The sequence below is a fragment of the Monodelphis domestica genome, chromosome 1 (genome assembly GCF_027887165.1).
Source record: "Monodelphis domestica isolate mMonDom1 chromosome 1, mMonDom1.pri, whole genome shotgun sequence".
In the NCBI taxonomy this organism is placed as follows: domain Eukaryota; kingdom Metazoa; phylum Chordata; class Mammalia; order Didelphimorphia; family Didelphidae; genus Monodelphis; species Monodelphis domestica.
In genome coordinates, this window is record NC_077227.1 from 734,718,933 (window position 1) to 734,745,103 (window position 26,171).

Sequence of the window (26,171 nt, forward strand, 5' to 3'; positions counted from 1 at the left end):
TAGTACAAGGCCCCCATTTAATATCAGTTCCATGGACAAGCACACACAAACACGCACATGATTGTAGTTATATTATTAAAGTTCATTGATTAAGAAAATACTTGAAAAAGAAGAGAAAATGCACTGACAAAAACCAACACTGGATTAGTCGTGCTTTCATTTTCCGTTAACAGGCATTTATGTCCTTTCCTTGCCACCTCTCACCCCTTTATAAAAGGGGAAAGAACTCTCTCGTCACCAATACGCATAGTCTAGGAGGGATGCTCCCATTGTCCATGAAATATATCTCCCCTCCTGCCTCTCAGATCGCCTCCACTCTGCCAACAGGTAGGCGGTGTCATTGTTCGGGGTCAGCCCTCTGGAGCCCGTCCTTCATTCAGCCCAAGCCCAGTCGTGTCCCCGGGGCTCCCCATCCCCTTGGGGATGCCGTAGAAAGTCCCCATACCCTGCCTCGCCAGCGCCCTTCCCGGTCTTCTTACTTCCAGGGACCCTGGCTGCCCCGTGCCCAGCAGGCTCTTTCTTCTGGGCAAGTCCTTCCCAGTCCCTTCCTGGTCTAACGCCTTCCCCTCCTGTGTCCAGTCTGTTCTCTCTGGCTGCATGCGGTCTTCTCCATTAGACCAGGAGCAGGGAGGGCGCCGGACAGAGTCGACGCTTCCTAAAAGGGGTCACGTCCAACTGGACACAGCTACAACCACCACCGCTAGTCGTTTTGTCAGAGAAGCCTGTCCGATGTGGCAAGCGGTGACGAACGTCGCCTCCAGAAATCTGGAACGTTCACATGAGAGAATCTGTGAGATGTAAGATTTCATTTTTGCCCCATCGGTTGGCTATACAGCATTTTAAGATGCTATTTATAAGCCATAATCCAATGACATTCTTGACAACACAATAGTTATTGTTTATGTTTTATAGCACAGGAGAGTGACTTTCATCTTCAGCTTATTTCTCATAGAAGAATTGCTTCTTTGAAATTTCCACCTCTTCCTGTTTGGACAGAATCCATTTCTCGAATCCATGTTCTTTTAAGATTGAGCTGTACTGTTCTAGCAAAGAGAAAGGTTTGTTTTGTAGGAGCTTCTTAAAATCATTTGAATACTTGCAGAATTTAGATCTTTCGGTCTGCCCCACATCCTTCTTTCAAAGGGTGCGACTTAAAAACATAAAGCTTTTTTTTTTTTTAAGGAATTACTCCTTGCAGGAATAAGCATGACTGGAAGTAGGCATCGTTTTCCGGCAGTTGTCCCTGAAGATAAATTGGTCTGGCTACCTACGATCCACTGGCCAAACTCCAAGTAGATATTAGGTCTGTCCCAGAGAGCTTCGTAGTCCTGATTCAGTCATAAATTAATTTTATTATGTAATTTTCATCATGGCATCCTCATAGTTTGGAGAAGAATTATCGTTTAATAAACTTGGGGAAGAAAGAGTAATGCTTTTATTCACCTTTGCTACCCCAATAGGAAGCAGTTCTTTCCCTAATGAGTATTAAACATTTGAAAGTTACTTAGCAGTTATTTGTATGATTAAATTGAATAAATTAAACAAAGTGCATTCCTGGATCTTGGTATTTCCTATAAAGGACCTTTTCCTCTTCAACAATTTGTAGAAGAGACAGGCAGAATTCTTTTTTTTAGATGCATTGTGGAATTCTGATTTCTCTACCTCCAAGTCACGGAGTTCCTTTTCACACCATTTAATGCAGAAACAAGAAAAGGTTATCTTCGAATAGAGAGTTTTTATTTTAATGCACTCTATTTCAGTGGGCTTCGAGCTTATCAAAATGATGTCGGGCTCCTCTGAGGTGACCTCCTGTCTCCCCTGTGTTTCTCTTGCATATTCTGATTTGTGTGTGCCCAATACTGCGTTCGAAGGCTAAAGACTGTCAGCCCAGACTTGTTCGTTGACGGAGAGGCCTGGGAGATTTGGGTCGGAGGGGTCGGGCTTGCGGTCCACACTCTCTCCTGAAAGTCCAGAGGAGCCGGTCAGGACGCGCGGAGTCTAGTCCATCAGCGCCCTGAGCCTGCTTCCTCCACGGCACGGGAGGAAGTCGTAGCAGATGGTCCGGCTGGCCTTTTCGGCTCGGCTCGGCCCAGCTTTTCCAGCTGTTTGTTGTGCCGAAGCGGAACTTTCTTTTTCACTCCCGAGCGGGCCGGTGGTCAGACTAGGCTGTTTGGTTTTTGTTCCTCTGTTGGAAAGACGCTGTCGGGCTTGTTTGTTTCTCAGCTCAGCCCTTTCCCCCATTCCTCTTCCTCCTCCTCGTTGCCTTCTCTTCCCCACAAGCCACCACGGTGAGCCCCTGCCTGGGCCACTGGACCCCGAGGCAGGGCCCGGCTTCATTTCCCCAGACAGAATCTCCCGAAGTCTTTGACGCCGGCTGCCTTCTCCAGGCCGTGGCCTGCCGCGGCCGCTCTTAGCTGCCTCCTCCGCAATGTCGGCTCCCGGAGGACAAGGACTATGGCCGGCTCCTTTTTAGATCCTGGGGCTTAACACGGAGCCAGGACCATAATAATGCCTCCTGAATCCTTGATCCATCGATCTAAATGACCAAAAAAGCACATTTATGATTCCTTCTTCATCGTCAAACGAAAAACAATGCCACAAACTTCACAGTAACGGCCATCCGTTTTTTATTTCCAAATCTGCATTCTCTCCCATTTCGCCTCCTTCCTTCACTGAGTGTGCAAGGGGGGAAACCTGTGCACCAGCGTGTTCAGTCCAGCAAAACAATTCCTGCCCCGGCCAACTCCTCACGTCCGTGTCCCTCCCAGGCCTCCCTGGGCTGCCCAGCGACTGGAAATGAAGACGGAAATGGCACTTGGATCCCCAAGACAAGCACCCCCCGAGGAGGCCAGAGCCGGAGGGTACACGCAGCTTCCGGGCTGTCGGGGGCTTGATGTTCAAGATGTCTCGGAGGGGAAGCTCCCAAATGAGTTTTAGGTGCTGCAGGATGGTCGGCTGGAGGACAAGCCTGAGCCCCGACGTCGCCTCTGACCCCGAGGGACGGCGTGGCCTGGGCAAGTCGGTGAAGTGTTCCTCAGACACGCTGCCGAATGGGAGCTTGTCAGACCGATGCCATCGAGGTCCAGACCCAGGGAAAGGGCGGAAAATGAATCCAGGGGACACCAGTAATGGCTGGCCCACGTGTCTGGCCTCTTAGCTGTCGGGGTGCACGCCTTGTTCCTCGATATTGTTAGGGTAATCCGCCCTGACGAACCCTGGTAAAGACAAACAGAAAAGGGCAGAACCACGGATCTCCATGATGGACCGTTCAAGAGTCTAATCCATTCGGCTTCCTCGTCCAAAGCTATCCTGTTGGTCTCTATTCCCCTCTTCCTCTTCTCGGTGATGCTTTTTAAATTCCTTGTGGAGGCTGTTTATCGTGATTTTCTTCCTAGATGCTCGCTCTTGTTGGCTTCCTCCTTCCCGCCCCTTGTCCCCCTCCAGAAAAGATCGCACAGTGAAGAGCGACGGAACACGTCGGCCTCCAGCCGCCTTCTCACCTCTACCAGTTTGGAGACGGATCTGTGCATGGGTCAGAGGCGCCCCGGATGGAACCACGGCCGCGCAGTCGGTCCGGCTTCCACCAAGGCCTTTGTTACAACCACATCTTGACCGTCTCCTGCTGAGGGGTGCGGAACGCCCAAGGTCCCGAGTTCAGTGCCTAGAAGTCCTGATTCGGCGGCGGCTGCCAGAGTCCTGGACCTGCGCTAAGAAGACAGAGAGACAAATCGCGTGGCTCCGTCGCCCCGTGTTTGAAGGTGGAGGCCCCCCAGAGGACGGGGCGCCCAAGCATCCACGGAGGGGGTGCTGGTGCTGGGCTCTGCGAAGGGCTGGACTGCGGCACTCTGAGACTCCGCCATTCTAGAGTCTGGCCTGACCAGCAGAGCAAGAAGGGGCCGGGGCTGGCCAGTGACGGCTCTTCTCTGGCCCTCCTTGCTGCTCGTCATGGGTAGGCTGAGAGAATGTGCTTTGTTCCTTGGCTGGAGAGCAGGTGCGGGGTCCCAAGCACGGTGCCCATCCGGGAAATAACAGCATCCAGATGGGACTCCACGGACGGCCCGGCGTCCCCCAGGGCCAAGACGGGGTAGACAGGACACCGCGGCCGCCCCTGCTCCGTCCCCTTTGGATCTGTTGCCTCCTCACGGGGCTCTCCCAGCGCAGGTCTAGGGCTTCTGTTCGGCTTGGAACCCCCCCAGGCCCCTGCTCAGGGCTCCTTACTGCCTTCCCCAGAGGGCACGTCCATCCCCGGCTGGGTCTGTGGGGTGGGCCGGGCCTGCCCCATTCGGTCTTCCACATCTGTAAAAGCTAAAAGTAAATCTTAATAAGGAAACGTTGTGTCTTAGGAGGCTTCTTAATAATCCTTAGAAGTCAAGGAATAAAGAGGATACAAAAGAAGACATTTCAAAATCCCCACTGCTGAGGGTCCGGCTGCGGCCAGACTCCGGGCTCTGCCATGCTGCCCTTTCCACAAAGCCGCCACACCTTCCACGCCTCCCTTTGTTCCTCCAGACAGGAACAGCCCGACAAGCTTAAAAAATTTTCTAAAATGATTGAGCGCCATCTGTCTAAGGGAGGAAATGACGGCGCCATTAAGTGGAGGGAGTTTATGTGTAATGGCTGGATCAGAGGGCCGAGAGACGATGCGACAGCCGGGACAGCCTAGCCTGCGCCGCCGCTTCAGGGCGCTGCCATCTTCTGGCAGGCTCCGTGCGGGCTCCGTGTTGGCTCCGTGTTGGCTCCATGCGGGCTCCATGGGGGCTCCATGTTGGCTCCGTGCGGGCTCCGTGCGGGCTCCGTGTTGGCTCCGTGTTGGCTCCGTGCGGGCTCCATGGGGGCTCCATGTTGGCTCCGTGCGGGCTCCGTGTTGGCTCCGTGCGGGCTCCATGTGGGCTCCATGCAGGCTCCGTGCGGGTTCCGTGCGGGCTCCGTGTTGGCTCCGTGTTGGCTCCGTGCGGGCTCCGTGTTGGCTCCATGTGGGCTCCGTGTGGGCGCTGCGCGTCCCTGCAGGCTGGCTCCAAGGTCTGCCCAGGATCTACCCACTGGTAGGCAGGACGGAAGCAGAGGGAGGCCGCGGAGAGGGAGGCGCACTCCTGGGGAAGTGGGGCTGGGCAAAGGCTCCTGGTACCCAAGGGCAGGACGCCTGGGTGGGAAGAGACGAAGGAGGAAAGGCTTGAGGAGGGACAGAAAATTTGCAAGAGCCGCCACGGGAAGCGGGATAACGGAAGCCCTGCCTCGCTCCAGCGAGGGCCGGGGGAAATGGGGCCGATGGGAGGGGATCCCCGTAGCACATTGGAAGAGGCCAAAGGCACGAAGGGATCTGGTGAGACATGGCGGGCCTGGGTGGAGGCAAGGGGGGGCGGGGAGGGGCAGAGCCAGGCTCAGAGCATCCCTGCAGGGCTCCGGGGCCTCCCCCAGCGGCCCGATGCTCTCGTTCCTCCCGCAGCTCCTCCATGAGCTCCGACTTCCAGCACTACAGCTTCAGAATGCCGAACATCGGGTTCCAGAACCTGCCCCTGAACATCTACATCGTGGTCTTCGGCACGGCCATCTTTGTCTTCATCCTCAGCCTGCTGTTCTGCTGCTACTTAATCAGGTGAGCGTCCCGGGTGGGCTGCTTCCCTTCCAGATGCATTCCGTGGTGTGGAAGGGTTGGGTGGTTTTTTTCCATCGTAAAATCAGAACTTCCTGATCCCAAGCAGGAGGCAGCGAGGCTAAGCCTCAGGGTTATGGGACTTGGCCAGGGTCACCCGGCGAGGAAGTATCTGAGTATCTCCGGCCAACCCCTGAGCCGCCCAGCTGCCTCTCCCACAATATGGCGCAGAGGCAGACCAAGGCCTGACCATACTGTGAGATCCAATGGGGTGGCGCCAGGGAAGACCAGAGGGGAGGCCCGGCATGCTCAGCCAAGCTGCCTGATCTTCTCCAGCTTTGTTCAGCCCCAGCGCACAGGAGCCCAGGGCTGGCCGGAGAGGGAAGGGCCAACAGGCCTGTGCCTCAGTGCCTTGAGGACTCAGGCTGGACTTCAGCGAGCCAGGGATGGCCCAGGAAGGACCTGGGAGGGGGGGGAGCGGAGAGAGCAGAGGCCGGCCTTCCTGAAGGCAGGAGGAGCACAAGGCTGAGGAGATGCAGGGCTGGGAAAGGCCGGGTGCAGGGTTCCTGTTCTCTCCTGGAAACCATGTGGTCAGGCCTAAACCTTTTGGGGAAAGCCAGAAGGGAGGGCCCCAGCTGAGTCCCCGCAGGTGTCCTTCCCCTCCAGCAACCCCCCTAGTGCTCTGTCCGACACCTTTGCAGCCTCCCAGAGCCTTCCCAAACTCAGCATGGCCACAATCAGCCTCCTGCCTAAACCCGCCTCCCACCAGCCTCTGCCCCCAGCCTTGGACCATCAGGACCAATGTGAGGAGCCTAAGCGAAGGGAGGCTCCTAGGAGAGCTCAGAGGGCCTCCGCATGGAGGCCGTGACCTCCGAAGACAGAATGGGAGCGAGAGACCACTGTGTTGGCCAGAGGATTGAGGCCGATGTCGGGGAGAGGCCAGAGAGGCCTGGCTTCCCCTTAAGGGTCAGGACAGCCCAGAGGACAGCTGAGACTGTTCAGGAATGACTCCCTCCCGCCGCACTCCTTTGGGGGCTGTTGTGGTCCCGGGCAAGGGGGTGGCAGGCGGTTTGCCGGGTCATTGTTTAAATCAAAACCATTCATAAAGATGATGAATAAATGTCACACGAAGCCTAGGAAAAGGGCACCCTGGCTGCCGAGGCTCAGGAGAACAAGGTACTTCCTGTCGCTCCACATGGAGGCGGGCCCTTCCGGGCTGCTGAGGACTAAAACCCACTGATCCCCGCATCTCACTAAGAGTGGAAAATCCTCGTCTCGGCTGTCTGTCGGCCTCTTCCGTGAAGGTACGGAAAGTATGGCTGTACTTCCTGGAATCTCCTTTTAATGAGCCAACAAAGGAAAGAGAAGCAAAGCAGCTTATTTTGTTTACTGTGAAAACAAGCAAAGGAACCAAAGTGACTGGACCCAGGGAAGACCTTTTTCGATGGCCGTCACTGCACTTCATGGACCGGTTACTTGATAGCTTGAAATGTTTTAAGTATGTGGAAACCGGAAGGGTTTGTTCATTCTTTTTTGGTCCTTCCCATCCTGGATGTAGAAGAAACAGATGACTTGTCGGTCTGGAAAGCGCCAGGGCAGTATCTCGTCGTTTTAATGGGACCCCGAACGTGTCCGTTATCTATGAAGGAATGTGTTGAGGGGAGTTGGGTGGTTTTATATTGGTTTTGGGGTGTCTGTTTACGGGCAGTAAACAAAAGTGATATGAAACCTTCGAGCTCGGAACAAGCCATCTCTTCTTTGGTGGGCGCCAGGCAGCACGTCCCAAAGCTCGGGGGTGGCCGGATGTGTTTGGTGTCATTACAGAAAGAGCTTATGCTGGCAACGGAGAGGGCTCGCCGGAGCGTTGCCGTGTGGCCGCCTTGGCCCGGGCATCTCCATCATCTCTCTCAACTCTTTGGCACTGACGAAGAGTCAATAACCAGCCGGTGGTGCTGTGGTCGCAGCATGCACAAGCGCTGACTGCTTGCTTCCCAGGACATTCCGTCCGCCTGGAGGGGCTCAGAATCACGGGCCTGAGAGCCCCATCGGTAAAGTGGGTTGGACTGGATCGCCCCACAGCTTGTTTTTTCAAATGTCACAGTCCAGATTTAGAAGAGAAAAAGCGAGGTGCTGGTCAAGGCTGAAACTTAAGTCTGTCCATTCAGCAGCTTCTGTCCTAAAGGCGAGCCGAGATCCCCGCGCTGGAGGCATCTTTGAGGCCACTTTGTTCAGCCGCTCCATTTTGCAGATGAGGAAACTGAGGTCCAGAGAGGACAGTCACTGGCTCCAGGTCACATGACTCCATTCTTACCAAGCCCCAGCCGAAGCCGCAGAACCAGGACTAGAACTCTGCTCCCGAGGCTGCCGGCCTCACGTCAGGACTCGGACCGAGGGCCAGAAGGGGAGGCTCCTGCTGGACGGGCAGGAAGGGAGGAGGCCAGAAACCGCAGGAATCCACGTGAGCCGCGGAGGGCCGCGTGTCTGGGACGAGGGGCGGGTCCACCAGCGGTGTCTCCCCTTCCCCCCCAGTCCTGCCCCTGCAGGGAGGGGCTCCCTGCGCCCAGGCTCACCTTCTCGCTCTTTCTGTCCTTGCAGGCTCCGGCATCAGGCCCACAAGGAGTTTTATGCCTACAAACAGGTGAGCGCGTGGGCCGTCCGGCCTCTCCTCTGGGGTTTGCGTCTGCCTGGGGGGAGCTCTCGAGGCGGCCCCGCCTGCCCGCCTGCGAATCTGTCCTGAGAACCTTCCTGGGGAGCCCGGAGAAAGCCCTGAAGCCTCCAGAGGCGCCTCTTTTCCAGGTTCCCTACCTTAGGGTGACCCCAGGCTAACGCAGGCGCGTCCGGCCCACTTTTGAGTCCTTCCCAAGTGACCTGCAGGGTGGCGACAGGCCGTGTAGACGGCCCTAAGGCTCCGGGGGTCGGTGAGCACCAGCGTGGCCCCTCCGTCCTGGCTGGACGCCCCACTAAGGAGGGCCGCAGAGGCTGCCCGGCCCCAGGCCCTCCGGCCGCTTCTCTCGTGGGGCAGACGCTTCCCGGCTGGCGTCTCCGGCCGGAATCCCCCGGCCATCCCCCGCCCGGGCCTCGCTCGCCCTCAGCCGCCAGCCCAGGCTCGTGCGTTCTGGGGATGCCCGCTTTGGGGCTTGGGCTCCGGGAGTCGCCCGCTGACCCGGGGAGCCGAGGGCTCTCCCTTCGCTGGCCTCCTCACGGGGGCGGCCCCAAAGGGGAGCCTGAGCAGGACCCCGAGGACGCCTTCCTGTTTGCTGGACACACCGAAATGCCCTTCCGGCACCGTAAGGCCGGTCTCGTGCCAGCAGGTGCCCTCCCTGGGCCTTCTTTGGGGGCCTTCGGCAGCTCCTGTCCCTGTGGGGTGTCCAGTCAGGAGAAACTCCTGCGGTCTTTTGTGACCGAAATAGCACTGATGGCGGGGGGGGGGGGGGGGGGGGGGGCTCTGACCGCTCGTCCAATGCGACCTGGGTCCGGTTCAGGCAGAAAGCGGGGGACGTTAGACTTCCGGGCCGAGCGGGCTGTGCGGAAGAGGAGCTGCTCGGCCGGGCCGGCCGCTCCTGGGACGCTCACCAACCCGGCTTTTGTTTTCCAGGTTATATTGAAGGAGAAAGTCAAAGAGCTGAACTTGCACGAGGTGAGTAGCGGAGCCTGCTGGGGTGGGGATGACTTCGGGCCTTTCTGCCTGTGGCTGCGGACGCCCAGGGCCGGCCCTTCTGCACTCCCGTCTGCTGCAGTCCTTGGTCAGCCCGCAGACCCGAAGCCCTCGGGGAAGGCTGGCCGGTTCCCCCGCGTGTTTTTCTCTATTTATTCTATCAGAGATCTTTTCTCTTCAGCCCTCACCTTCCTTGTCTTGGAGTCAGGGCTGGGCATTGGCTCCAAGGCAGAAGAGCGGTCCGGGCTAGGCCCTGGAGGCCACCCTGGCACCCAGGACCTCCCGCCCCCAGGCCTGGCTCTCCATCCACGATAATGGATTTCTTCCATGAGAGACAATGAGGCAGCCCGTCGCCAGGTTCCACAGCCCAGAACCCCCTCCCAGGATCGTTGCCAGGGTCCCCTGAAACGTGGTCTGGGAGCGCACCTCGCAGTGCCGCGTGACTGCGACGGGCGCCCGCCTCCTTGGGACCGCTTGCTATTCTGTTCCTGGCAGGCACCTCCTGCTGAGACAACAGGGGCTGCAGAGGCCCGTTTACCCCTCTGCGCCTCTCGGGCGAGTGCAGCCGGCCCCGTGTGCCCGGCGCTGTGCTCGCCCCTCCACGCGGTGTCCTCTAGTTGGCCCGAGTCAGAAGGGAATTGCTAACCGTCTCTGCTTCAGACGTCGGGCTCTTTTCTCACGATTTCATGATCAGATGTTCCTGGCGTGGCGGCGAGATGGACGAGAAACTGAGGGGAAAGAATAAGAGCCGCGTGCGAGGAGAAGGGCCTGCAGGAAGCGGAGGCCGATTCTGCGCTCGGCAGATGATCAGAAGAGAAGGCGGGCGCGCGGCCCCCAGGCGGCTGGGGCCGGGTCAGCTGGCCAGTCAGAGCTGGCCCAGAAAGCGGCGCACGCTCAGGCCCGGCCATAGCCACAGAACGCCGGAGATCGAAAGAAATGGCGCAGAAATAAGTGTCTCGGGCCTGTCCGTGCCCCCCGGAGGGCTAGGCAAGCTTGGACACACAATGGCGACAGAATCCTGCGGGGCGCTGAGAGGTGGCAAAGGGAAACCCGGGACGCCTCGAGGGACTGGCGCGACTAAAGGGGGCAGAGCCGGCAGAACGTGATACGCGTAACAGCAGCCCTGGACTGAGCGTCAGCTGCGGGAGGCTGGGCGGCTCGTCCGTCTAAGGACCCGCAGCCCCGCTAGCCGCCTCCACCGAGGGAACCGATGCTCAGAGCGCATCCGGACCGCCATTGGCGACTCCCGGGCTCCATCCCAGAGAAGGAGGGAATGTTAGCCTAGGAGGGCGTGTGGCTGGAGGGGCGAAGGGGCCTAGTCACAGTTCCAGGGTGAAAAGAATGCTTGTGGTCACTGACAGACCAGAGCACAGGCCAGGCGTGCAGTGACCACATCCCTCCTTAGACCCCACCATCTTGAAAGAGCTGGAAACGTACAGACCTTCAACTAGCACAAAAACCTGAAGCTTGGGAAAGGGTTGCCTGCACCCCAGGAGCATGGCCCAACTGTAACGTAAAGTCAAGATTCAAGAAATAGGTTGGGAAGGAGAAGACCAAAAAACTTGGCCATAAGAAGTTACTATGGTAACGGGGAAGGTCAAAACACAAACTCAGAAGAAGACAAAGATCCATCAGAGCCTCAGAGAAATGTGTGAATTGGCCTCAGGCCCCCCAAAAATTCTGGAAGAACTCAAAAAGGATTTTAAAAATCAAATAAGAGAAGTAGAGGAAATTGGGGGGGGGGGAATGAGAGTGATACAAGAAAATTGTAAAACAGCTTGATAAAATAAGCACACCAAAAAAACCTTAAGAAAATAATGCTTTAAAAACAGAATAGGACAGATGGTAAAAGAGGAACAAAACTCCACTGAGGAAAATAAATTTCTTTACAATTAGAATGGAGCAAGTGTAAACTAATAACTGTGAAATTCCAAGAAGCCATAAAAGCAAGTCAAAAGAAATGTTTAAATTCAAGAAAATATGAAGTACCTCATTGGTCAAACAACTGACCTGGGAAGTAGGTCCAAGAGAAACTATTTAAGAATTATAAAAAAGAGGATAGACATTCCATTGGGCATCTAGGAGCTCGGATTATAACCAAGAATCACCTACCCAGCAAAACAGTGTAATCCAGGGGTGGGGGAGATGACCGTCTAATGGCAGCCCTAAAGAGAAGACCGGAGCTGAAGAGAAAGTTGACTTTCAAACACAAGCATTAAGCATTAAAAAGGTAAAAAGGAAAGAAAAGGATTTAATGAGGTTAAAATGTTTACATTCCTACATGGGAAGACAATACTTGTAACCCCTAAGAATTTTATCGCAGTGAGGGCAGAGAACCTAAATATGCATAAACAGGGGGCCGGGGGGTGAGATTAATGGGGTAATAGCCAAAAAGTCAAATTAAGGCAAAGAAAGAAGGGTTCACCACTCTTCGGTCAGGGGCCCTGGGGAATCGAGGCGTGTGGCACGGAAGGAATACTACGCAAATGCTCGGTGAACGGACGTCTTCTCCTCCAACTCTTGTTCTCTGGGCCCCGCTGAATTGTTAACCTTGTAAGGCCGAGGCCTGTCCGAGATGCCAAGGGAGGAGGAAGAGGAGAGACGCTGCTGCTGGCCCAAGAATAGCCCTGAGGTTGGCTCTGGGCTGGGAGGGAGGCAGGAAGGAAGGAGGAACCAAAGCAGCACTTCCACCGTCTGGCCAGGGTGAGCGGGAGGCAGCTTGTGTGGGGAGGCCCTGGCTCCTGGGCGTCCTCTTGGAGGAGGCCGGCCTAGAGAGCACGGGAAAGGCACCGAGGGAGACTCGAGCCTCGGGTCAGCCCAACCCCCGCCTCTACGTTTATCCTGGGCCACGAGAATCACCGGAGCACGTTGCAGAGCTGGAGGTGGCGTTGGGGAGGGGAAGGCCCGACCCGGGGAGCGAGTGAGGAGCCTCGTGCAGTGTCCCGGCGCAGGGGGCCCTGCAGGCCTGGCCTCGCCTCACACTTGGTTCTACAGAAATCAATATTCAGTGAGATGGCCTTCGGCGACCGCCTATCCCAGGATGCCGGCAGCCAGGAGGCAGTCGGGCTGTTAAGACTTCCCGGCGGGGTTGGGGTTTTTGGTTTGTTTGGGGTAAGGCCGGGCCTGCGAGGCCATCGCCGGGACATGTGGGGGGGCCCAGACTGCCCGCTCTTCAAGCTGCCTTAAAGGCAGTTCGTGTTTTGGGAGGGTTTCTGGGGCATCAGAAGCAAGACCTGAACCCGGGTCTTCCCGAGACATAGAAACCCTTGGAGACTCCCTTTTCCTGCGCCCAGATGCTTTTTCAAAGAGCTCTTGTGCAGTTATTTCCCGGTTCCTCCGGTGTTGGGCTAAACAGACCCAATTTTGATCCTCGCCTGGCTCTTTCCTCCGTTTTCCCCTTTCCAAACCCCAAAGCTTGCCTCTGACATGGCACGCAGCTGTGCTCAGGGAGAGGCCGAGGCTCTGCGGCCCGGCTCCTTGGGACCTCCGCCCTTGGCGGCCTTGTCGGGAGCCCTGCCGCGGCCCCTCGGGGCAGGGCAGAAGGCTTCCCTTGGCGGGCTCTTCCCACACTTCTCTCTGGACTTCCTGGTGGCGGCAGCCTTGTACCAAAGCGCTTCTCTTTGTGCCTTCTAACGGTGCTGAAGTGCTGGGGCCTCTGCGTCCGGGAGAACCTTCGGGGGCCTCCGGGCCGGCCAGCCTGTCCTCCCCAGGCTCCGGGCTGGCGGGGAGCTCGAGGAGGACAGGGCGTGGTGTAAAGATGAAAATTTAGGACTGTGGAGGCGGGGAGACTGAGGCATCTGAGGCAGGTAGAAATTAGTTTCTCTCTGCAAGGAGTATTATATTTTTTAGAGGTTTATTGAAGATTAAGGATTAAAGAAAATACAGGATAAGAGACACGTGTCCAGGCCACAGAGTGGCCCAGACACAACCTCACCTACATTATGAAAAAAAGCCACATCTGCCCCAAAACGGAAGTCCAAGAGCGAGAAAAGAGACCTCAAAAGCCTTTGAATCAGCTTAAATACCTTCCCGATCTCGGCCCAGGGGAGATTACAAGGCATTCTGGGGAAGTGGAGCAAAGGCTTGTGGGGATTGTAGTCCCGTATTCGAGTCTGTTTTTTACAGTGGGCAGCAGTTCCGGGGTGGCTCAGCAGCCAGGCTTTCGGGGGGCCTTCTGGGTCTTCATCCAGACGCACGTTTTAGGTTTAGGTGCGGAGGGCTGCGAAGCCCTTCGCGAGACACGGCTGCTCCAGAAAGGGAAGCGGCGATTCCAGAGGAGGCGAGGCCGGACAGGCCAAGCTCCTTTCCCTTTCTGAGAGGTCAGAAGGATGCGCTGAGGCCTCCATCTCGGCAAAGGCGCTTTAGGGAGGACGGAGATCTGGAGCCCAGATGGCAGACTCACCCGTGCAGAACGGGTCGTTGGCCAGAGCCCAAGGGTCGCTGTTAGCGGTCCGATGGCTGCAGGGGAGTCGCTGTGGGGTCTGAGCTGGGTCTGAGCCTTGGAGCGCATCCATCGGGCCGTGCCTCGGCAGAGGACACAGAGCTGGAAGGAGAAGGAATCCGGTGCACTTTGACGAGCCAAAGCATTGCGGTGAACATGAGAAAATGAAATCCCCAAGGACAGAGGTCAGGCTGACTGAGGAGAGGCAGCTAGCCCCTCAAGGGTTCTGAAAAAGATGCAGAAGCCTTAGTGGGCCCGGAGCTCTGCAGGCGTCGGGAAGGCAGCGTGGCAGCCACCAGAGCCTATGTGGCCTTGGCGTGAAGTGAGTGAGCGAGGCCCAGAAGCTCCAGGGAAGAGGCCACCCCTCACCGTCCTCGCCTCCAAGGCCTGGCTGGAGGCCTGGGGCCCTCTTAGTCAGAAGGGACTGTCCCCACACAGTATCAAGCCTGCGATACCAACAGTGTATGTACATATTTGTCATCATGTTGTCTCCTCCGCTAGACAATGAACTCCTTGAGGACAAACAAGGCTTCTCCCAATTCTGGTGACCCCAGCACTTCCCTGAGGCCGAGCACAAGCCAAGAGTAGATGTTGTGGAGGGAGCCTCCCGGCCTCCACCAGAAATGCCTCCCCAACAAGGAAAGCAGCCTCTATGGGGGTGGGCTCCCCTCCTCCAAGCTCCTCAGAGAGGCTAAGGCCCACTGGGTCTGAGAGGACCCACCTGTCAGACCTAAGGGAGACCCCAAGCCCAGCCACACTGGTGGCCTAAGCATGGACGGCACAGCCTCTGCCAAGGAGCCCACCAGACTGGCAATCCTCCAGGGACTGTGGTGGAGTTCTGCAGGCTGGCAGAGGGGCACCCATAGCCATCCAAGGAGGAATAAGGAAGACTGAGGCAGCATGGACGCCTTCCAGGGCTGACTTCGCACACTCGGACTTTCCCTCTATCAGGAGTCCCTGGACAAGCCTCATCCTTGTTAAGAACATGTTTCTACGGCATAAAGGTTAAAATTAATGGTTGGACAATGATTATATGAAATGATGTGGTTGCCAGTATTTGTTATATCTTGACTCAGAAATTTATTTACAAATATACACAAATAGAGAACAATAAAGAAGAGAGATGTGAGAGGGATAGAGAGGTTATCTATCCTATCAACCTAAATGTTTACTCCAGGTCTGCTTAATCCAGGCAGATTAATTAGCTCTCAACCAGGAAGGCTGGTAGTGAGTAACCATGTGGCCTCCTCCAAGATGGAAGTTAGTCTCTCCAGAAGCTAGGAAAGGAGTCAGCCTTTCACTCACCCAATGAAGTAGTCCAGGAGTCTAATTTGAAGTTGAGCTCCAAGCCCACAATCTAAGCCACAGTCTCCAGCGAGGCTCCCTCAAAGACTCTCCCCAGTCAGAAGACTATCTCCAAAAGACAATCTCTTCAGTCTATCTTCTCAAAGACAATCTTCTCAGAGGGAGTTTGGGGCTTGCTTTTATGGTGACTTCTTGTCCCTTCCCCTCTTCACAGGGGCCAATCACAGTTTCCAAATTGTCTAGCACTGTCCAGGGGACAATGTCTGTGCAACCGACCTTCTCACCTTCTGAAGATTAAGTTCTCATCAAAGGGATTCACAGCTAAGGATGTGACTTCTCCAAGTACCTTGCTAACTTCTCACCTAGTACTAAGTAGGGTGTTCAAGCTTGTGTTGATTCAATTTAAAAGTAGACAAAGGAGAGTTAATGCTGTCTTCAGCCTAGTGAGGTACTAAGTAGGGGTACTTAAGTTAGTGTTAACCAAAATGTTAACTCAAAATGAACAAAGGAAATCAAGGATTCCCTTTCACAAGTGTAAACTCAAAGACAACAGAGAATTCCTTTTCGCAAAGGTGTGAATACATCTTCAGCATGAACACTTCCTAAAGCGCTTCACGATGTAGAAGGAGAATGGAGTCTTCCTGGTGCTGCTGGCTACAGGCTCAGAAACCTGAGGCCGGCTTTGTCTAGAACCCAAAAGCCTCGCTTCCTCTGACCTCATGTGCGGGTAGGAAGGCTATTTGGGGAGGCGCTGGCATCCCCCCTCACCATCAAGCTTGGGGTCAGGACTGACCCGCAGAGACCCCCTCCCCCCCCCCCACCTCACCAATTCCCTGAGTGGTAGCCTGGCCTGAGATGTCTTCTAGGGTCTTCATTCAGCAACTTGTTTAAATCTATTTTTTCCATGTTAATTGAGAATAGGCTCTATGAGCCCTAGGGCGATCCAGAGCAGCTGGTTATAAATAGCCTTTTACTACAGGCTGACCTGCTGTTTATAGTTTCCATCTCAGCATAAAAGTAGCAGGAAGGGGAGACTTTGCCCAGGCCCCTCCTGCATGGACAGCGCCACAGGCTGACTGGGAGGCCCTACACTTCCCTTTTTTGTGTGGGTGTGGGGAGGGGGTGGGGAGGGGGCGGGGAGGGGGCGGTGCTTGTCTGGGATACTTTCCTTCCTGCTCAACTTTCCTGCCACCTGCTTTGTGTTTTCAGAGTTTCCTGAGGGGGTGGCTGGCCAGGTCTCTTCCCGCCCCCCCCCAAACAAAGGGTTGCCTCCCAGGGTGGAGGTCGGGGGAGGATCCAGCCCCGGCTCCCACCCACCCCCAAGGGATGGGGGAAAGGGGGGGGACCAGGAGGGAGGGCAACAGGTGTGTCTGTCCCCTGGCCCTCCCTCGATGCCTCTCACATAGGCGTGTTTCTTCCAGATCTGTGCGGTTTGCCTGGAAGATTTCAAACCCAAGGATGAGCTGGGGATCTGCCCGTGCAAGCACGCCTTCCACAGGAAGTAAGTATGGCGCCCAGCACTGTCCCGGGCCTTCCTGCTGCTCGGGCCTGGCCCTGGTCTTCATGGATTGTTCCCCCGCCTGGGAAAGGGAAGATCCTGCACACGCGGCTAGGACTTCTCCCAACCAGTTTAGAAATCAAGCTTACAGTGGCAGATCCTGGGAGGGTGGAAAGGGAAAGGGGGAGAGAAAGCGTGGATGGGCCGGGGTCCAGGAGCAAGGGGCCACCCCGTGGGGCCCTGGCCGGAGCTGGCCTCCTCAGGCAGCCTGTGCTCCCCGACTCTAGTGCTGTCCCCCCTCTCTTGGCTGGGGGCGCCTTCCCGAGGCCCCACTTATCTGGGCGCCCTATTTCTGAGAGAAGGTGACCTCTGAGAGGTAATATTGAGGGCTTTCCCGAAGGGTGCAGGAGGAGAGATCTGGGGCCTCCCTCGATCTTTGTACCGTCCCAGCCCGGCCCGGCCGGCTCTCCCGAAGGGACAAGCCTCAGTGGTGCCGATAGGGGGGCTGTGGGGTGCTCCCTCCCGAAAGTGGGTGGGCGGGGGTCGGCGATGCCCCCCTTCCTCCTGTGCCTTTCCTTTTCAGGTGCCTCATTAAATGGCTGGAAGTTCGAAAAGTGTGTCCGCTCTGCAACATGCCGGTGCTCCAGCTGGCGCAGCTGCACAGTAAGCAGGACCACGGCCCCCCCCAGGGACCCCTCCCTGGGGCAGAGAACATAGTATAGCTCCTCCCGGGGGCCAGACTGTTGTCACACACGATATCGAAATGAACCCCAGGCGGAGGATCTCGAGCCTCTGGATCGGCCGTTTCCTGCATCAACGCCCCCGCGATCCCCGAGTCTCGGAGCCCTCGGATGCCCCCTGAGCCTCTGGACGTGGGTGTCGGGCGCTTCGGGAGGGGCTCCTGCCCGCTTCGCCCCCCCACGTGCAGCCCAAGCCCTCGTCCAAGTAGAGTTTGCCTTCGCCGAGCAGGAGCGGGGGACGGTCGGTGTGAGAGAGCCTCGGACAGCGGCCCGGCCCGCGCCAGCCATGCAGGGGACTTTGCAGCCGAGCAGAGCGCGGCCTGGAGTCCCCGAGCCAAGGCAGCAACAGTGACCTCATCGGAGCCAGCGGCTGGGGAGGCCGGGGGGGCCCCGCGAGGCTCGCCCACATTCTTGGAGTCCTGGGCCCGGGGGCAGGGCGTCCCCCGCCCCCCCAGGTGGCCTATGGGAGACGAGGGAGGGCAAAGCTCTCCGCACTGGAGACCATCAAGAGCCAGAGGGATCAGCAACTAGGTCTGGGCAGAAAGCACGGAGGCCTCCCCAGGCCTTCGGAAGCAGACCATCAGGGCGAAGGACTCCAAGCGAGCCCACATCAACGGCCTTCACTGACTGTCGCCCCCAGAAATCCTGATGAGCAGCCACGACTCCCCCGAAAAGGAGCCCCAAAGCCAGGAGCAGTTGGAGCCCCCTGGCAAGCGCAGCACGTGGGTCCCCCTTTTCTCCCCTTCTCGCTCTCCTGAGGACAGAACGTGTCGTCGACTTTCCGGGCCGTTCCAAGGCCCCGACTTGAACACCCCTGGGGGGGGGGGCACTCGGTATTTCTTCGTATCAGGACTTGTAAGCACTGTGTCAGCAGCCCCGGGTTAAGGACCCACCAATGGTGGGCTGTTTTGCACTTGGATTAGGGCCGCCGTCCGAGTCAAAAGTCTCCTTACGGAACTCGCGGGGCTTCTTCCCCCTTGTAGATTCCCCTTTACCCTTCCCCCCCCATTCCCCTTCCCCCTTCTCCCCTTCTCCCTTTCCCCTTCCCCCCTTCTCCCCGTTCCCCCTTTCTCCTTCCCCCTTCTCCCCATTCCCCCTTTCCCCTTCCCCCTTCTCCCCATTCCCCTTTTCCCCTTCCCCCCTTCTCCCCGTTCCCCCTTTCCCCTTCCCCTCTTTTCCCCCTTCCCCTTCCCCCCTTCCTCCCTTCTCCCCTTCCTCCCTTCTCCCTGTTCCCCCTTTCCCCTTCCCCCCTTCCCCCTTCCCCCTCAGCCCTCAAACTTTCTTACAAGTGGCGGAGGAGCAGGTTTTCTCTGGAGAGGCCAGAATCTTTGTAAATGAGCCTTCAAAAGAGGCAGATGGGCCAGTTTGCCTCTTTCCAAAGGCCATTCCATCCGCTTGGCATCATTTCTGACTTCCCTCTTCTGGGCCAGGTAGGCCGCTAGGCTTTACGGGGTCCCCCACCCACGAGTGCTGGGCCTTTTCCCTTGGGAACATGTCAGGGGCAGATGGGCCTCAAAGGAAGAGCTTTCCTCCAGGGCTTCAGCCTAGCTGCACCCGGATCTCCCCACCCTTAGAAATAAAAACAAAAAGGGAGTGCTGGATGGTTCAGGGGGTCGAGAGGTTAGAGAAGGAAGATTGGGATTAGCTCCAGAAACCATTGAACGTGGAGCTCACCTCGGAACCTGTGTCTCGGGGAGCCCCGACGGACTCTTCCCTCCCTCCGTTGGACCCTGAGTGTGATCCGCAGGCTGGGCGGTCTCCTTAACAAGGCCTGCGAGCGAAGGCTGTTTCTGTGGTAGAGCTTTGAGCCCTTCGGCTCCGCTCGTTCCTGAGCCACTGCCCGAAGGGACGCCCACTCCAAGCATTCCCAGCTGCCCTCTGACTTTCCCGTTGTCCCGTCTCTGCATTTCTGGCCATTGTTCCGAGCTTCCACGTCAACTCTTCCTCCGGTGACCACCATCAGCCAGAAGGCTGGGCTTGTCTCTGGGTCTGGAGAGCCCGTTGCCTGGTTTACAGTCAGATCCCAGCCTTGTTCCAGAGGGGCCGCCATGAGAGGAGAAGCCGGAAGTCTGGGCTGGGGAGGCTTTTCCTTGGTTTCTCCTTCCAGGCCTGCCGTGTGCCCAGCAGCACTGGCTGGGCAAAGCTCACCCAGTGACTCTTTCTAAGGCCAAACGTTTTCGTCCGCTGTGGGACACCCTCCGGCGGCAGGGTCGTTCAGAGATTCCCTGCGTTCTCCCCCGAGCTCCAGCCCACCGAAGGCCGAAGCAGCAGAACCACAAGGTCCGCCTTGTGTCCGCGTGGCCTCAGCAGCATCGAGGCCGTCCCCACAATCCGTGGCCGGAGCCCCGCCGTCGGCCTCCTAACCCACGGGGGATCCTTGAGGCTGGGCCAGCAGAGCTTCCCCAGAGGCCCGTCTCCTCCCTCCCCTCCCCCTCCCCCCTCCGCACTGACCGCTGGACTCAGTGGCCGTTTGCGGGCTCCTGGCCATTCTTGCCCTGGTCGTTGCCAGTTTGTCAGCATTTCGTCCATCCGAGATGCAGACAGAAGCAGCAGCGAGCCCCGAGCCCTGGGAAAGCCGCCGCTCGCACCTGACCTCTTGCCTCCCTGGAGAGAGGCCAGGCGGGCTTAGACGTTGGGGGCCCCCTCGCTGGTCCCCCACACAGGAGGGAAGGAAGGAGGCGCCCCCCGCAGGCCCTCGTACAATCAGGGTTTGGGGATCGTGCTTGATTGTCCCCCATTTGCTGGAGCCCTCAGACTGGCCCGTGTCACGTGTCTGGGGCTCCTCCCGGGACGCCACGTCAGCCCGCGATGGCTCACTGGTCAGACCCCACCGACTATGACCGCTTCGCCACAAGGTGGGCCTGCGGGAGCGCCGACCCCCCTGGGGCTTCCTCTGGCACTGCTCGGCCCTCCCCTCCCCCCCTGGCCCGTGGCTTGCTTCCCAGCCCTGCCGCGTTCGTGACTACCTCAGACGCACCCCAGCCGGCGGGAGGCAGGGAGGTCGCCTCCCCGCTCAGCCGTTCATCTGGAAACCCAGAACAAACGGAGTCACATTTCTGAAACATTCCTTTCCAGTAAGGCGTATCCCTGGCTCCGCGGCAACCTGCTGGAAGCCTTCGTTCCCATTCGCTCCCTCCAAGGCCGCGCTCGGCCACCCCACCGCTCCCGCCTGCCCTCCTCCCCGCCATCCGGGGGAGAAAAGTGTCTGCAGAATCCTCTCCCTCTGCGGTCAGCACGGGCCGGGCCTGCCTTTGGAGGTCCGCTTGTCGGGGAGGCAAGAGCGGCTCCTCGGGAGGCCCTTCTTGTCCCTGGACTTCAGGGGCTCCGCCATGGCTCAAGGGGCCTCCATTGCAGCCTGTGTAGCCAGCCATGCGGGCGCTGCGCTGCCCTCCTGGGAGAGTCTCTTGTAGTCACCCAATGAGCCCCATCCAGGGCACGCACGCCCTTTCCTCTCAGTGATTCTGAGGGAGCTGTCGGAGCTCCAACACCCCCGGCAGACCGTGCCCTGGATCACTGTGGAGGTGGGGATTTGAGCCCAGCTCTGGGTGTGGGGGGCCCCTCTGGTCACCCACAAATGCACAGCACCCCACCCCTTTCTAGAGCTATGCAACATTTCAGCCTCCTCCCTTGCCCCTGGCCCTGCCTGTAAGCCCACCAGAAACACTTTTCCCATCTTTTCACTTTCTTCTCCATCCATCTTCCCCTCCCAGACACCCAGCCTGGCTGGAAACGGCTCTTTCTCCAAAGGGGGGGGCAGTGTTCATTGGGGCGACCTTTGCCCCATGGCTGTGGGTGAGAAAGTCACCGTGTTTTCAGGAAATGAGGAAAAGAATCTCCAAGCTGAGTGTGAATTGCAGAGGAGGGCAGAAAGCAGGACTTACATAACTTCCTCCCATTTTAGAGGAGGTAAAAATATCTTGGCAAGCCAGCTATTCTGCAGTCCCATTCAAACCTTGCCTTGGGATGAGGGAAAAGTCGCTCTAGTCGCTGGATTAGTGTCTTGGTCCTCCTTTGCCAGATCACACACCCCACAGGAGGAGCCCCAGATCTGAACCCTAAGCCCCCCGGGAGGACAGGCTTCTCCTGGCACCCCATCCCCCCATGCCTCCACGATCAGTGCCATCTCGTTAGCTCTCCCGAGACTCCCATTTTGCACGGGAGGCTCATGGTCCTCCAAGAACAGGTGCCAGGCCAGACGTCCAGTGTCCAGCAGGACCGGACAGGGAGTGTTTTCAGTGAAAGACTTCCCAGGGAGCGGCTCTAGTTCCTGGGTTTGTGTCTTGTAAGCCTTCTTCGAATGGCGGCGCCCGTTGGGTTTCTTCAAGTAGATATCGTGTCACTCGGGAAGGTTTATGAAGCCGCGAGCGCGAGCTCCGGCTTCATAGACGTATTTGTACACTAAGAATTCTGCAGCAGAATATTTTTTCAAACATTCGCTGTTTTTGTAAGCTCTATTTTTGTATATTTAATTGCTATTTGAAAATCGGCCTCTTTTGCTAATCACATTCTTGTTTAAAAAATAAAGGTTGCATGTGATTGACTTGAAATGTAAATAAAAAGATTTGCAAACTGGCCCCAGAATGGCCTTCTTCTCCCAGTCGCCCAACCGGGGAGCAGACCAGGGGCTTCTGGGTAATGGAAGATTAGCCGACCAGTGACGGGCACTGTGACCATCGCGCTGTAGTAGACACAATGGGGAGGCGGGAGGAGACACTCTGCTTTGGGAAGGTGAGAGGAAAAGGGGGGGGGGGCGCCAGGATCGACCCCTCAGAGGCCTCGCAGCTGTGTGACCCTGGGCAAGTCCCTTGGTGCTGCTTCTGGAGGCTAAGACAAGGTGAAGAGCCTCCAGTGGAGGCGGTATGGGGCTGCCGCGGCATTCCTGCCTCTGAGCCAAGGCAGAAAAGGCTGCTGGGGTTCACTTCCCTCCGGCATCCTCCTCTTTGCGGCCCCCAGACACAGGCTGGCCTCCGGGGTTCTCCCCAGGGCCAACCCCAGGCTCCAAGCTCTGTCCCTCCACCGCCATTGTGTGTCCTGGGGCGTGGCTGGCGGCCCCCTTCTCCCCCCCCCATGGCCAGAGGGGACACAGCCAAGGGCTAAAGGAGCCCAGAGGCGGAGGGCCTGGAGGAGTCACAGAACCTGCAGGGACCCCTGAGGCAGGAATGCGGCCTGCTTGGGGCAGGGTTGGGGGGGGGGGTCGAGCCTTACATCCGAACAGCGAGCCTGTAAAGGTTCTGAGCCCACCATCCTCCGCGGCGCTCTGGCACTGGGGGGCCTGGCGGCAAAGGGGGGGGCTTCCGGCGCCCCTCAGCGGGATGTGAATTGGGGGGCGTGTGCTCCTTGGAGCTCCGGGATGGTCTGTGCCACAAGTGCCTCGCAGGCTCCGGGTCCTCCAAGACCCAAGGAAAGGGCTGGGGGGGTGTCTGAGGGCTGCTAGACCTGACCCACACCTCCTCTCACCCAAGGGGCCTCCCGGCTGCCCCCAGGACAGGCCTGGTATTCCCTCCGCAGAGCGGGGCTCCGTGGGGACCCCACGCGCAGGAGACACCCTGAACGAGTCCCTTTGACAAAGATGCCGGAGGCTTCCAAAGCGCTTCTTGGACGCTCTCGCAGGCCCAGGAGTCGCTAGACAGGCTTGGGCACCGGCTGAGTCTCTTCATGGCTTCAAGCCCCAGCTCTGGGGTCCGCTACGACCCTCGTCTCACCCTCCTCCCTCCACCTCCCAAGCCAGGCCCTTCCATCTGGGGGCAGCTACAGGCCATGGATTCAAGTGGATTAGAGCGCCGGGCTCCGGAGGTCCTGAGTTCAGATCCAGTCCTTATCTAGAAAATGGGCTGCAGAAGGAAATGGCCAGAGAAATCCCCACCGGGCACACCGAGAAGGGCGGAGCCCCGGCACACGGTCGCAGTCCACCCAGACCCCAGGGGGGCGTCTCCCACGTCCTCTGTCTGCTTCCGCTGTCCAGTGTAGACCAGGAGCCTGGGAGAGAGCCGGAAGGATCCCCGGAAGGATCCCCGGCCACTCCCTGGAACAGTCGGGGGGATCCGTCCCCTCCTCTTCCCCCGAAGAGCCCGGACAGAGGAAATCATTTCGCGGTTTCACTCTGCTCCTCCTCCCTGAGAGGCCTCCGAGCGTGCGGTCTGCAGGGGAGGGAGAAAGGCTGAACTGACCCCCGGGCCGGCCTCTGGGGACGGAGGACCCTCCCCACCCTGGCAAAGGCCCTCCCGGAGGGGAGCCCGAAGCTGGGCGGCCTCCTCGGACCGCGTGTGGATTTCCCTGGGCAGGATCGGCTGGCAGGAGCCTGGGGCAGAGGCAGAGCCTCCAGGGAAGGGGGCTCCCCCTGTGGTGAGGGCAGAAGCCGGCCAAGTTCGGGGAGCTCCGGGCAGAGGAGGCCCTCTCTGGCCAAGCGCTGCCCGGGGCTGCTCCCCAGGAAGCCTGAGGGGGCCCCGGAGGCAGGGGGCAGCCCTGGGGGGAGGGGGACACTCGGCTCCACACGGCCAGAGAGGGCAGAGGCGCGGAAGTCTTCCCCAGCGAAGGCCTCCTTCCCCTGGGGCCGGGCATCGCTGGCCCCTTGGCGGAAGGGCATTAAGCCTGGCACCTTCCGCGGCATCCTGGCCTTCCCTGAGCCCCAAGAGAAGCCTCTCCAGGGGGGAAAGCCCCTTTCCAAAGGCGGGGCAGGAGCTCGGGCCACCGAGGGACCCGGTCCTCCGGGGACAAGGGCCTCCCCCAGTCCTTGCAAGCCCAGCCACGCTGGGCATCGGGATCCATTCGGCGGGGCCACGGCGCCCCCTGCTGGCAGCCGGGGGGCCCCAGCCCAGGCCAGGCCAGGCCAGGAGTCAGTCAGTATGGGGGAGGCTCAGAGGATGGACCAAACAGGGCTCCAGCCCAGAGCTCTGCTGAGCAGCGGAGGGGGTCTTCCTCTACGCCAGGCCCGGGGCTCCCACAACCCCCCGGGAGGGAGGCTCTCGTGCTAGAAATTATTGTCCTGATTTCATTCTATAGATGTGGGAACTGGGTCGGGGAGACTGCCCAAGAAAGCACGGCTAGGATCCGAGGCGAGATTTGAACCCAGGCCCAGGGCTGGTGCTGGACCTGAGGCTGGCTCCTCTTCAGTCAGCCAAAGCCGAGGCACCGTGACTCCTGGGTTCCGGGGCACCGAGACAAAAAGGAGTCTGCGCCCTCCGGCGGCTCCCATTGCAGTGCAGACGGGGGTGGGGAGGCGCATACACTCTGCAGAGACTGAATGGGGCAGTGCCAGATCTATACAGCCTATACAGATCTATTTTTAGATCTATACTGATCTATACAACTCGGGAACTCGCTGCCTTCCTGGGCTCCTGGGGGTCACAGGAAATGACTTACACGAGGCTTCAGAAACGTCCGTGGATGTATACACTGGAGTTATTCTTAAAAAGAAAATCTGTCCTGGCCTGATGAAAAGGGGCCACGATTTAAAACAGAACTGGGGGGAGGCACCAAGCCAGATACACCCCCAGGACACACCACTCGGAGCCGAGGAGGCCCCTTTTAAAGATCTTCTGGAAGCCAGATTTTGAGGGAACGCTGAGCGCCTTGGGCGGGTCCTCTGCAGCACCGTCCCTATCTCTGGACAGTCCGGGGAGTCTTAGGGATACGGCATGGCCAGGCTGGGGGGGTTGGAGGACAGGGTAGCCACTCCACTTCGGGGTGTTTCTGGGCGAGGGAAGAGAAGCTGGAGCCTCCAACAAGGCGGGGCACTGAAGAGGACCCTCTTGTCATGCAGCCCCCATGGGAGGATGCAGAGGGTGTTCCTGTTCAGTTCATTGCTGCGGAGCCCCAAAAGACAGGATTCATTCTCCCGAGGTGGGCAGGCCCCCTCTCAAGTTTCCAGGCCCAGGAATTTGGGGTTCTTTATGGCTTTCAATAATTTCTATTTTGTTCTTGACCTACTTTAGAATTCTAAGTGTGCAATCAGGTCTGTCTTTCTTTTGGGCTCCCTGAACCGTCACTTTTATGATTTTAAGTTGCATGTGATACTGAGTAATATAGATATTCCTTAGCAGTCTGTTTAGAAGTCTTTAGCTCATTTCCCTTGTACCCTAACCCTTTTGTTCATCTTTGTTAGACTTAACCAAATTTCCACAATTTAGTTTAGTTAAACCATTCCTTTACAAATTTAAGATGCCAAGGTCCTTGCAGCATAAATTTACTACTGGTATTGCTTTCCTTTCAGCATAAGGTAGTTTGCTTGTTTACCTCCTTTTTAATGTTTTTTTTTAACGATCTCAACTCGTCTTGGATTTACCCGACATATTCTACATTTTTTTCTTCCAATCTCTAATTTGTATTGTGATATTTTTTAGGTAGTTAATTCATATACATATTCTATGAGTTTTGTTTTCTTATCCAATCTTTTGCTTTTTTGTTTTATTTGCATTATTTGCATTTAGTTATGGATTGGGTTGTTTTCCTCCATTTGCTAATTTTTTTTTTCAAATTGGGCATTATATCCCCCTCTCCCTCCACAAGGCACTGTCTTGATTATTTTAATCTTAAAAGGCAAACCTATTCCCATCAGCACTTCCCTTCACCCAAAGACCACTCTTCCATGTCACCTTTCCCTTGTTTTATTGACTTTCTTTTTTCCATTTTTCCAAATCAAGCAAAATGTTCCTTCCTCTTCTTTTCAATTGTTTTTAAATGTCATTTTCTGCACTTTTCCCTATCATTTCATTTCCTCATACTTTCTGTACATATTGTATTCCCCAGGAGAATAACCAAAAAGAACAAAGTGTTTTCTTCCCAGAGCAAAAGGAGGCCCACAAGGAGAATGAGCAAAGGCTTCATAGAAGTGGCATCCATTGTTGCCTTGAAGGGAGCCAGGGATTCTTCCGTGGATCCCTTAGGTGAACACCAATATATTTGCAATGTGCGAATCCCCCAGAAGAATGAAATCTCCTTGCAAG

The 26,171-nt window shown here is 57.3% G+C and overlaps 1 protein-coding gene across 1 annotated transcript in view; it reads left to right on the top strand.

Annotated features, from left to right (window-relative positions):
• The window catches only part of RNF24 (ring finger protein 24), a 66,334-nt gene extending 44,531 nt beyond the window's left edge, over positions 1-21,803 (top strand). Inside the window, exons 2-6 of the mRNA XM_056813716.1 lie at positions 5,444-5,593; positions 8,186-8,228; positions 9,186-9,227; positions 16,413-16,492; positions 17,073-21,803. Coding sequence (XP_056669694.1) covers positions 5,451-5,593; positions 8,186-8,228; positions 9,186-9,227; positions 16,413-16,492; positions 17,073-17,211 — 447 coding nt within the window. The 5' untranslated portion in view covers positions 5,444-5,450 and the 3' untranslated portion in view covers positions 17,212-21,803. The remainder of the gene's footprint in view (positions 1-5,443; positions 5,594-8,185; positions 8,229-9,185; positions 9,228-16,412; positions 16,493-17,072) is intronic.
• Positions 21,804-26,171: the final 4,368 nt, after the last annotated feature.